The 12,496-nt window shown below is 37.0% G+C and overlaps 1 protein-coding gene across 9 annotated transcripts in view; it reads left to right on the top strand.

Moving 5' to 3' along the window:
* LOC111868809 (sodium-independent sulfate anion transporter) overlaps positions 1 to 10,488 on the top strand; it is a 48,061-nt gene extending 37,573 nt beyond the window's left edge. For all 9 annotated transcript variants that reach the window (XM_023859805.2, XM_023859811.1, XM_033753169.1 and 6 more), the window contains 6 exons: positions 811 to 972; positions 2,134 to 2,274; positions 2,897 to 3,042; positions 6,236 to 6,409; positions 6,595 to 6,748; positions 8,174 to 10,488. In XM_023859805.2, the coding sequence (XP_023715573.1) occupies positions 811 to 972; positions 2,134 to 2,274; positions 2,897 to 3,042; positions 6,236 to 6,409; positions 6,595 to 6,748; positions 8,174 to 8,400 (1,004 nt within the window). In that variant the 3' untranslated portion in view covers positions 8,401 to 10,488. The remainder of the gene's footprint in view (positions 1 to 810; positions 973 to 2,133; positions 2,275 to 2,896; positions 3,043 to 6,235; positions 6,410 to 6,594; positions 6,749 to 8,173) is intronic.
* The last annotated feature ends 2,008 nt before the right edge of the window (positions 10,489 to 12,496 follow it).

Below are 12,496 nucleotides of genomic sequence, written 5' to 3'. Positions count from 1 at the left end.
CCCCCGGTACCCATTGAATAGGAGGTTGGGTGGACCCCAGGGCCAGTCTGGACGACATGGAGAATGGAAATTTTTTTATCCTACCGGGACTTGAACTCTGACCCCTCGGCTGTCCTGCTCATAGCCAGTTGCTATACCGACTGAGCTATCCTGGCTCACACATGCTTTATATTGTCATCATAAGTAGAGAGGACTATATTTCTGCATTATAATTCATAAACATTTACAAATATGATACACATCAAAATGTGTTTTTGGCCTGATATGTTTCAACCATCTAGATTATGTAAGAGGTGTATTATTATTCATAAGCTTTAAAGGTTTACATTGAGAATGTATTATATTTAAGTAACGCCCCAGAAATGGCCGTGCCATAGCTCAAGCAGTTAGCCGCTGGCTTCCAACCGTGCCGGCCCAGGTTCAAGCCTGGGTCTGGTCAAGTAGGATTTGTGGTGGACAAAGTGGCGTTGAGGCAGGTTTTCTCCGAGTACTTTGGTTTCCCCTGCCAATCTTCATTTCACCAAATTCATCATCATCATAATCACTCGGTGCAGGTACAACAGACCAATCAGTGGCCGCCGTGCCGAGTGGACCCAGTTGGATTCCACCCCCCACTATGCGAAAATGCCCCAGAAGATAATGTAGGTGGTTGAAACATATCAGGCTGGAAATGTATGGTATATTGTATTCTCTTGGTTATTACAAGTGTAAGAATGTAAGTGAATATACCCCATATTTTTTTAATTTAAACATAATGATTGAATATAATTTATTTGTTTTTTTTTACATGGAAATTAATTAATATTTCAGCCAGTGGAGATTCTGTAGATGCTACACAAGAGCTCCTGACACTTGGCATCTGTAATCTGTTAGGATCATTTGCTTCTTCATTCCCAGTCACTGGATCTTTCTCACGTAGTGCCGTTAACCATGCAAGTGGTGTCATGACTCCATTTGGTGGTTTCTATACAGGTAAGGGCTGAGGATTACATAGTTTTTGGACTTTGTCTATTATCTGGTATCCTAAAAAGCACATGCACTCATCCCAGAAGGCAGTATTGTTCAGATGGACTGTTCTGTTCTTTGAATCCAGTGGATTGTTGAAGAAATGGGATTATAATGGAACAGTATGTAATATGTACTATATAGTGTTGATATTGCAGCTGTATTCTGAAAATACTATGGAGGAGAATGTACTGCATATTCTTTTTAGAGGTTTATTTTATGATAATATCAGTACCTCAAACTGTGTAGTGCTGAATGATTGGATGATTAATGATTAATGAATTCAAAAGGATTTGGAAGGAAGTAGTCATAGCCTAATTGAAGTGCTGTATGGCATTTGCCTGGATGTCCTGTGGAAAACCATGAGAAACCTCAGTCAGGATAGCTTGCGTTCTGGCCGAAATTCAAACCAAGAACCTCCCAAATACATGTCTGGAATTCTACCTCTACACCAGTTTGCTCAGTGTGTTCTTGTAGTACTGATATTTATTTAATATGGAATTTTGTCACTTTGAAATGAATTACAATGATCAGTATGGGCTACCAACTGGGGACAGAAAGCTGTTTTTGTAAAAGTAAGATTTTGTGTATTCAGGATTTATTGTATAGTTAGTGCCTCATAACTTTAGCCACGCAGAAAGGTAAACGCTGTTGTGGAGCACTCAAAGCTTTATGGTTGCTGTGGTGACGTTCAGAGCTACTCCCCGAGCAGAAAACATTAGCTATTACTTCCCTGTCCTCACTATGAATTGTTCCGTGCGATTGTTGGTGTGCCATGATAGTGACACGAACACCACATAATACAATCACTATGACTAGTACCAACTAACATACAACACAACGTACTATACACGTGACCATACTCCAAGACGATACATTCCAAACTGGTAGTACCCACACTGACATAAGCTGATAAGACTGCTCCTCCAGCCCTGCGAGAGATGGTATGACCTCTCTACCACGGCTAGAGTTCTGAGGAACTAACAGTACCTACAGTTCAGTGTGCAGTGGAAGTGCTGCAGCAGTCTGAGGAATATGAGTCAGTCACAGTCAGTGTATGCACCTGAGCAACAGTCAGTCACATTATACGCAGTATTTCTTTAGTCGTGTACTTTCATCTCTTCACAGGTGTCCTTATTCTTCTGGCTCTTGGCCTTCTTACGCCTTACTTTTATTTCATTCCAAAAGCATCACTGGCTGCTGTGATTATATGTGCTGTCGTCTTCATGATTGAATATGAAGTGGTGAAGCCCATGTGGAAGTCAAGCCGTAAGTTCAAGTCATTTGTCATGCCTAGACTTCTGGTTCTGTATACACAGCAGCTTCCACTCACAATGTGGAGGGCAGTGTGTGACATCAACACTGTCGTCAACTATATGAGTGCGTGTACAGAAGTATCACATTTTAAGCATTTTTTTGTTGGTTATTAGAAAGGATTTGGAAAGAAGTAGTAATAGTTTATTCAAGGTAATATCCTGGTATTTGCCTGGAGGGACTGAGAAAAACTGAGAAACTTCAGTGAGGATAGTCATAGTACTGGCTGATATTAACCAAAGAACTCTTGAATGCAAGTCCGGTGTTACTTCTAGACCACACTGCTCAATTCCACATGATCCAAAAATTGTAGCCAAATAAAAATGGAGTGTTTTTTAGATGGACTCTATATTTATAAGATTATCATAACAACTAAGCATTTTCTGTATTTTAGTGTAGTTTACTTAAAGAAAAACTCTGAAAAATAATGGTTTCTTTTACAAGTTTCTTATAACAGTATATTCTCTGGTTGTGGTTCAGATAGCGAAGAGTGTTACTGCATGTCCTGGAGTTGCCTTCAGTGGGTTTGCATACAGCACATATCACAACTAACATGGTGTGTCTATTTGCATTGTAGGTAAAGACTTAATTCCAACATTTGTTACCTTCATCACATGTCTGGTTATTGCTGTTGAGTATGGAATCATTATTGGAGTTGGAATCAACTTGGTGTTCCTCCTCTATCCATCTGCACGCCCTACCATACATGTGGAGAAGTCTACAGTGAGTGTTGTATAGTTGTTGGGTTGCATGGATGACTTGCATGGATCACAGATTTAAAGTAAATGATTGCAGTATACTGTAGTTTATAAAATTATGCCTGAAAATTCAATTTTGTTTAGAGGAAAGGTAAATAGTTGTTCATCTATACTTTTTCTGCATTATGAAGCAAACATGTGATTTAAAAAGATTTATCAGCCTGACTTTGCTCCATCAGCTGTTGTTTCTGTTGGTAGATTTCTGATTGTTATCATTTGAAGAAATGAGCCACATAGTCTAAAAGGCTGAAAACCCCCTCCTTGGGGTTCCTCATATATTTAGTTCAATAATGAATTTCATTATAACATCGGCCTGAAAATCTCTGAGGCAGGACCTCCTTCATCAAGAATGGCACTGGCATGATGACCAGGATTTTAATTCCAGCAAGGATAGAGATTTATATATTTGCCACTATATCCATACCAGCTATGGAACGCACCCAGCCTCCCATCCAGTGGGTACCAGTGACTGTTCAAGAACAAAGTCAGTCAGAGAGAAAATTTGATCACCCACCATCTTCATATCGTACTGAGGTGTAGAACATGTGAACCTTTGTTCCCACTGCTCCTATATGTCTTTCGGTTTGGTGCAAAGGTAACTTTGTTTTACCTTTATGTCAGTCTAAAAGCAATGTTATACTTCCTTTGGCTTTTTTTGGACTTCATCCATCGTCTGGTATGTAAAAGACAAAAGACCACGATGTTTCAGAGACTGGATCTGTCTCTGTCTTCAGGTTGTTGGGAAAGGATAAACCTACTCAGTTGGGCCCATTAGAAGAGCTAGTCTCAATCACTGGTCCAGTCTCCAAAACGTCATGGTCTTTTGTCTTTTACATACCAGACGATGGATGAAGTCCAAAACAAGCCAAAAGAAGTACAGTATACACCATTGTCAGAATCCTTTCAAGTCTGTCTAAGCAATGTTCTGTTAACATAATAAATTCAAAAATACTGTCAAATAATCATTTAAGCCCCAGTTGTGGTTAGAAGAGTATGAAGGCAGTATTTTTAATGCTCCTTGATTGTAAATGTTTTTTGGAAAAAAAATGACACCAGTTTGAGGAGGAAATTTGCCTACATTTAAGTGGCTGGTGTTCTGTAGAGAGACTATATGGGGACTGTTCCAGGACATGGTTTTTCCACTGTGCCTCTTCACTAACTGGTTGTCATACTGACAGCTTTTTTTGTTCAGTATTGTATGTCAGCAGTTGGGATCAATTCTGGAACACTTTGATTGCTAATCTTGTTAACTAACCAATTGACCACTGTTATGAGCATGTGGGAATGTCATATTATATTTGTGACAGGATATCTGAAAGGGGAAGCCGTTACTAGGCAACGGCTGGGTGAACACATAATAATACCTGATTCATTGAGAGGCAATGGCTCGTGACATAACAAGAACCTGACATGGTTGTCGCCTTCACTAACACATGACAATATAAAATGGGGTTTGGCACATACTGTAACTAATTCCATGCTTCATGACTCTTGAAATAGGTTTATAGGCAAATTAACAGAGACCAGTCCAAGTGTATTGAAACTTGAGAACAATATAATCTTCATTTTATTGCTGAGATTGATGTAATGATGATTGTAACCCATATTGCAACACTGTGTGACTATTAAGGATAGCATTATCTAACACTGAATTGAATGCCAATGTTGCTCTCTGGGAAGGGGGAGATATGCTCTCAAGATACTTAAACAATGTACATTAAAATTGTCCTTCATTTGCTAGTACTACTGAAGGAATATAACCTTTACAAGTGTAATGAATGCTGTACACATAATTACTGAAAGCTGTTTGCTGTAAGTGAGATCACTGCTAGGATGCCGTACATCATTTCAGCCTGTGTGCTGTTCCTAATACTGCTGAAATGAATAAGTGCCCGTTCATGTTTCGGGTTTAGCTGAACTGCGCTTACACAAAAATTAGAATTATGCTTGTGGCTGTCATCTTTTCATGGGTGATTCTGGAGTTAACTTCAGCAGATATACTCGTAACTTTAATGGCTTAAGAACATGTTTGGTCAGACTATTTTGACTTCTGATATATTGAGTTTTTGGACTTTATCCATCGTCCTGGTTTCTAAGATAACTAATAAAAACACGACGTTTCGGAAACTGGATCTGTTTCCATCCTCAGGTGAAGGAAAACACCTATTCTGTTGGGTCCCTTAGAAAGAGCTAGCCTCAATCACTCGTCCTCAATCGTCCAGTGATTGAGGCTAGCTCTTTCTAAGGGACTCAACAGAATAGTTGTTTTCCTTCACCTGAGGATGGAAACAGATCAAGTTTCCGAAATGTCATGTTTTTATTAGTTATCCTAGAAACCAGGACAATGGATAAAGTCCAAAAACTCAATATATCAGTGTGTTATACACCATCGTCAGAATCCTATAGTAACTACTTATTTTGACTTCACTACATAGCTGCTAACAATAAAAGATGCAAGTGAAAAATATGTCGCCCATTGGCAACATCGACACAGTCAGTAGTGAATAGCTACATAGAACAGATGTTATCACAAAATTAACTGCTTTGCTGATACTGCTTCTGTGTTAAATTATAGAATAATTGTTGACACCATCCAGTGTGATTCAATTTATAGATATATTGCCTTTACATGTTTCAGTCAGCTGACCATCTTCAGAAGGCATAAGATCAACATGTTCAGAAACTACTATTACAAAGTTTGTAATATATACATAAAAGTTTTTATGTAAGTTATTTACAATTATGCCTTCTGAAGATGGTCAGCTGGCTGAAACATGTAAAGGCAATAAATGCCTACAAATTGAATCACACTGGACAGTGTCAACAATTATTCTGTAATAGTTTACTAGTGTGATGGACCAGAATGAGTAAAGGTAAGCTTCTATGTTAATTCGTTACATTATGTAACCGTTACTAGAATAAAAATATTTGCTGCATATTGCAGGACCATGGGTGAATGGATTTTGTGGGTAGCTAGTAAATTTGAGTTCTGTTTATCAAATTCTGCTTTTTTGGGAATTAAAATTTACTATAGTTACATTATTTTGTTTTCTTCCATTCTTTTGCTTCAGTCAGTGCCCTTTTATCCCATCTTATTTTCATGTAATATTAATTATTATTTGTTTGTCTTTACCAGAACAATGTTTGTGTGTTTTTAGACACATTCAGGGGTGGAGTACTTGCTGGTGACACCAGCTAACAGCCTGTACTTCCCTGCAGTCGATTTCATTCGCACAAGTGTTGGAAAGGCAGCTGTGAAACAAGGCCTGAGCCACTTACCTGTAATCATTGACTGCCGTTTCATTTTGGGAGCTGACTTTACTGCTGCCAAGGTTTGTTTTCTGTGACGTAGTTTTGGAGATGAAATGTGACTGTGAAGACTTCCCTGCTCACAAAAATCAGATTTGCAATTTCAGAAGATTACTGCAGTTGTTTCCAGGGTTAAAAACATTGTATGTGTATTGAATTATATTGCTTTATAATTTTATTTGCTTAATTTAATAATTTATGTTAATAGGGTATAGCTGCACTGATAGAGGATTTTAACAAAAGGAAGCAGCCAATTTACTTCTACAATCCACAGCCAAGCGTTATCTCTGTCTTCAAAGGCGCCAGTCTAGAAGAGTTTGTTCATTTCTGTAGTCAGGAAGAACTGGACTTCATTCTTCAATGTAAGTATTGCAACAAAAGGGTTTGCATTCTGTTTGGATATATGTGGTGTGCAGTATTTATTTTACAGTTCTCAGGTGAAAATTATGAACTTTTCTGGTCTGTAGGATTTTCCTGCATGAATACATAATGTTGGTAGATAGTTTCAAATGTGTTTGAGAATTTGCTGCAGCATATTATGGCCAGATTGTCTTTATACCGCTAGTAATGATGAACCAAAGTATATGTTTCGTTAGATTGACATCAGTGAGGGGGATAAAAGATTGTAATATTTAATAAATTGTTATTTATGTATATACTAGTACCATTTGTTACATTCTTACATTTGCCTTGGGCACATATTTTAAACTTTATTTCAGAAATACCCTAAACCTAACAGCATTAATTTCTAAGTAGTTTCTTACAAAATCTGTCATAAGTTTTTATATTTTCTCAATGTTACATAAAGTGTGACCCCTCAGATATTTTTGTAAACCATTTTTAGTGTATTTTACTATATGAAATATCTCGAGAAAAGCTGGATGATCAATTTAGAAATGTATCCTAATGGAAACTACTGTATTTGATATCATTATATGAGTGCAGCATTCTTGGTCATGTAGTAACCCTATGTATGCTCTGTTGATAGCTCTCACTAACTGCTATAAAGTGTTCACCATCAGCTTTGTTTCATGTGAAGGTCAGTTGTATTTGACTGCAGGTAGTATCAGTGGTGTGTGGCATGCACAGTAAGATTTTGCAGTTCTTTATTCAGTAGCAGAATGAGTATTTATCATGAAGCACACAGTATTACAAAGTTACACATTGCCTGACAGACTGCTTGTGGAGAAATGTTTCTAATAAGTACATCCTTTCAGAAAGCACTGTCATGGAAATGATTATGAAATTTCATACTGGGCTAAACAAGGAACACAATTTTAGGTTCTTGCACTATTACATTACATATATTACCCCTGTCCCCACCTGCAATCTACCTGGAGGGTAGAGAGAGCTGCACAATTGTCATTTGGCCTTGCAAGCTTTTACCATTTGGGTCAAAAAGAAATGGTCTGAATGCCTGACTAAAGATATTATGTTATAATTTTCTGTTCATAGAATGATTTTAATGTTTGTCATTACAAAACATTTTCAAATATGTTAGGAAAACAGTTCCAACATAATGTTGTTCTTGTAATGAGAATGACATTTTGAATATTATCTGGCTAAAAAATTATGTGACATTTTGGAAGAAGTAAAGGAGTCAGCCTTTGCATTATTTTATTTTCTTCCTAGAAAGACAGTGGACAGTGATTACAGAAAACATGCCCAATGTGATATGAAGTCGTCACAGACTCTTAGAACAACGTTTCATTTCTGTCCTTGGGTGTTTCAGTTTGAGTTTTCATGTTTTAGCAGAGAGATACTCATATCACACTTTAACTTTTAAGCATTTTCCAACAACCAACAACATACCAAAGGAACTGAACCTGAACAAAGACGTCTTCTGGTGGAAATGAATGACTTTTTGCCATTTGAGTCACCGTTCAATGGAGGAGTCCCTTGTAAATCTGCAGAAAATTCATCAAACGTATGTAAATCAAGAAATAATCTAAATGACAGTTCTACTCCGTTGTTAGAGAAGTCTGGATCAGCGCCAGAAGTAACGAAAGTTTAGTGTGACCTGAAATGTTAGGTTAGGCAAGGCAGTGTCACATGGGCTTATGAGGATCATTGCCATGTGTATTCCTACGAGCAGTACATTTTATAAAGGTTTTCATGTACATGAATTGGAACAGTGGTCTTCAGAATACCTGTAAGTGGAACTGCAGCTGTAATAATCTTGTGATTGAATGTCTGTGGTTGCACAAATTTATATTAAATGCTGAGTTTTAATTTGGTTATCTCAGATTGAGGAAATTAGCTTAGCAATTTTTTTTTCGTGGATGTTCATGCAGACTCTAAATGTATGGAGAATGAAAAGGGTGTGGCATACTCTGTCATTTCAATTGTTCAACATTTTTATGCTTTCATTGCAGTTTCTTGATTAGTGAATTTTGGGTGATGACACAGTGTAGTGGTCAGCTGCTTTGTTATTGTTCATAGAGCTTGGTAGTCCCCATTTCTGTGAAAAAATGGCTGTCAGAGTATGAGTCTGCCTGTTTTCCAGCACACTGAAATTATTTTAATTAGTTTGCAATTTTTTTTTTATTATTGCTAATGGGGTGGGACTTTTGCCTGAAGATGACTGGTTCTTGTGCATGTATGCCATAGAAGAAATGGAAGCCTCACTGTATGACAACATGTCAAGATATTTAAATTAAGAGTATTTATTTCTGGTACACAGATCTGTAATAATATATCACTGTATAACAAGTAATAGTTAAAAATTAATGCTTTGCTCTGATGGATGTTGTAAGGTCAGTTTGTATTAAAATATTGCAAGATCTAGTTTTACTCTGTTGATCTGATGATGAAAGCTAAGTGACAAACCATGGAACAGCAGTGGAATTGAGTTTTGTACATAAGAGATCTGTGCCAAGACTAAAACTGTGATGGATGGACCAAGTGAGGGAAGGTGTGAAGGATAAATACAAAACATCTAGAGATGTTGAGACTTGAAACTATGAGAGGATGTATAATGATGGGAACTATGATCTTATGCTGACAAAATGACATAAGGACAAGAAGCAGTAGCAAATGCTTCATAAAGGTATGTCCACACTTGTTTCCTCACAGGTACTTATGTAAGTAATTTTGTATAATCATTGGGCAGTTATAAAGATGAGTTAATATAACAAATTCTCCTCTGTTTACATCTCATTATGCTAAAATTGTTATATTTACGCCTCTTGTATAAATGTTTTGTGCGTGTTGCTCTGTTTTACACATTGACAATATAGAAAGTTAATGATGGAACAGACAAGTAGAAAAACCCATATATAAGTAGCACTGTTTTTATCAGCCATGATCTATTTTAAATTTACTGTATACTGCTTGAAGAAAGTAAGATTTGACAGTATTTCATCATTATACAATGAACTCCCACTGTTGTATACTTTATACTTTTTCTGCTTAATACAGAAAGATCTCTTTAACAGAAATAATAACTTAGAAAATAATTAAAAGAAAATCACTCTTAGTTAGATAAGGGAAACAGCATTTCACCACAACCCCACCCCTCTCCACAAATAAATATGTACTAGTTCAAAATATTTACTTCCATGTCCAGTATGAAATAGTTCCATTGCCTTTAGTTTTACTAATTTTCTTTTCAATCGTTTCATGATCAGCAGCAACACCTTGTATTAACCACCTGCCTTTGTTTGAAATGTTATGATGTGTGATGCTATGTCTGTAATCTGGCCAGAATGAAGGCTTCTTCCTGTGATTTGTACAAGGATTCTGCTGCACTAAATATAACAGTAGAATATGCAGAGTTGAGCAAGTAAACAAACCATCATTCCACAAGGAGGGCTTCTTTTCAGTTACTGAAGTGCAAAAAAAACTGTCCTGCATAACAAAGAAGTCCACAATACAGTGAAATACTTAAAGTGAAGTATTTGTACATTGTGCAAATTGGGTTCAAATTATGAAATGTATTTGATATTACATTATGATACTTCATCATAATGTGGTAGTAGAATGGAATTCAGTTTGTTTTGAATGAATACAGACTTGTATGATGAATTAATGTTTCAATTTTATAACTACAGTGTTTCTGAGCTGCAGATTTCTGGCTGCCAGAATTCATGTTTACCATGACACCAGACCCCCCCCCCCTCCTCCAAAAGAAATGTCACTATGTGTGGGTTTCATCATTATTGGACAGAATTTGTTAATTTTGAGGTAAGAGAGTCTGTATAATATGAAATTTGAGATTCTTGTTGTGGTGGATGTCGAGGGATATGTAAAGTAAAGCTATCCCCGTACCAGGCCATGAAGGCCTATAGGGTTGTGAGACGTTGAGGGCCCCACATTGTCTAGACAGTCGGCTCAAAGATGGTGGTAAGGTTGTCAGCCCTACGAGCCGGCTGTGCTTTTACTCCCCAGGAAAATTAATTAATTCCTGGTACTCATTTCTGTTAGAGGCTGAGTAAACCCCAGGGCCTAGTGCGGCTCGAAGGATTAGGTCAACTGAAAAAAATCCAATGACCTCATCGGGACTTGAACCCGCGACCTTCTGGCTTGTAGCATAGCTCCTCAACCACTATGCTACCACGTTGATGCCATGTAATTTGGTGAATAAGGACCAACATTTTGGATGAACCTGCTTCTTCCATATTCTACCCTGAAGATGGAGGTAGCAGGTTTCTCTAAAATGTTTGTAAGTACCTACCAAGAAGATGGCAATAGCAGGTTCCTCTGAAATGTTTGTACCTCTGTACAAACAACAGAGTGTATTATTGCAGAAGACTAATAGTGAATATATATATTGTTTCCTGTCTTGAGGGCATATGTTGTTTTAATATATACAGTTACGTGTATGACAATGTATACACAGCAGGAGTCAGCATATATGAACAATATTTCTTTCTATTTATTTTGTAGGAAGAGAATTATGTTGCACTGTATTATGTTTGACATTACCCATTGTTTTTGGTGAATTGCATATGTGCAATATTTCAGGAGTTAGCTGTTCTCTTATTATTAGGTGATTGGCTGTCAGTATACTGACATATTTATTTTCTTCTGCCTGTTAATGGCAACAGTCAGGGTTAAATCCAGAATCCTTTGAACACTAATTAGAAAACCCCAGTGTTTTAGTGAGATTAAACAATACAAATTATACCATGACAGTGCTGAGAAGTTTTTTTCAGTCGTTTGTTGATATACATGAATTGCTCACATTAGTAAACATTGTAATCTTCTGTCTGAGAAATATTTTATGATGTACAGAGGAATTTGGCTTTTTCACATTCTTAACAAGTCCAAGTCACATTGCGACTGACCGTCAGTCAGTCAATCCCCATAAGAGCTTATATTCTGTTAACTAGACTTTGTGCTTGTCTTGTCCTTCCAGTGGCCTGACCCCATTATTGTTGCCACTGTACTTGCTGTTATCTGGAAGAGAAGTCATAAAATTCCATTCTGGTACTTAAATTGCATGGATCAGGGTGAGGGGAAGGTATGGTGCTAGCAGCTGGAAGGGACTGTGAGGTCAAGGTTCAGCATGCAAATACAGCTGGACTGCCGCTGAGAATCTGAAGGGATAGAGGGGGAGGAGGAGGAGTAGTTGCTAGATCTGAATGAAGACAGTTGTATAATACTAATGCATGTGTCTTAAATACATGTGGCTCGTGAATTAGATTAGAAATATAATTTAAAAGTAGCACAGTTATTATGTGGGAATAATCCCAGTACTGTAATTGTTTCAAAGTAAGGTAGAATTGTTGATTTGGCTGTCATGTGATGAGTTAGTCCTTGGGATTAAACCCCTCAAAAATTAAAATATATATGTGAGATATCATGCTGTAAATATCATGTGATTGTTTTATAACGTTTGTGTCACATTGTATATTTGTAATTACATGATGTTTCTGATCACATACATTGCAAACCTTTTCTTGCACCAATGTTCACAGAATATTGTATATAAAAATATAAATATCAATATTTATTATGTTGTATTTTACCATCATCATCCATTGATGCTTCTTCCATTCTTCTCTGTCTCTCAATTAGCACCCCTTTTATATCTGTGTCAACCTTTTTCAAGTTTATTTTAATTGCCGTCCTACAATACTTGTTCTCTACACCATATCTTTAGTCCC

This window comes from Cryptotermes secundus, unplaced genomic scaffold (assembly GCF_002891405.2).
Source record: "Cryptotermes secundus unplaced genomic scaffold, Csec_1.0 scaffold257, whole genome shotgun sequence".
Taxonomy (NCBI): Eukaryota; Metazoa; Arthropoda; class Insecta; order Blattodea; family Kalotermitidae; genus Cryptotermes; species Cryptotermes secundus.
This window is presented reverse-complemented; position numbering and strand designations above follow the sequence as displayed.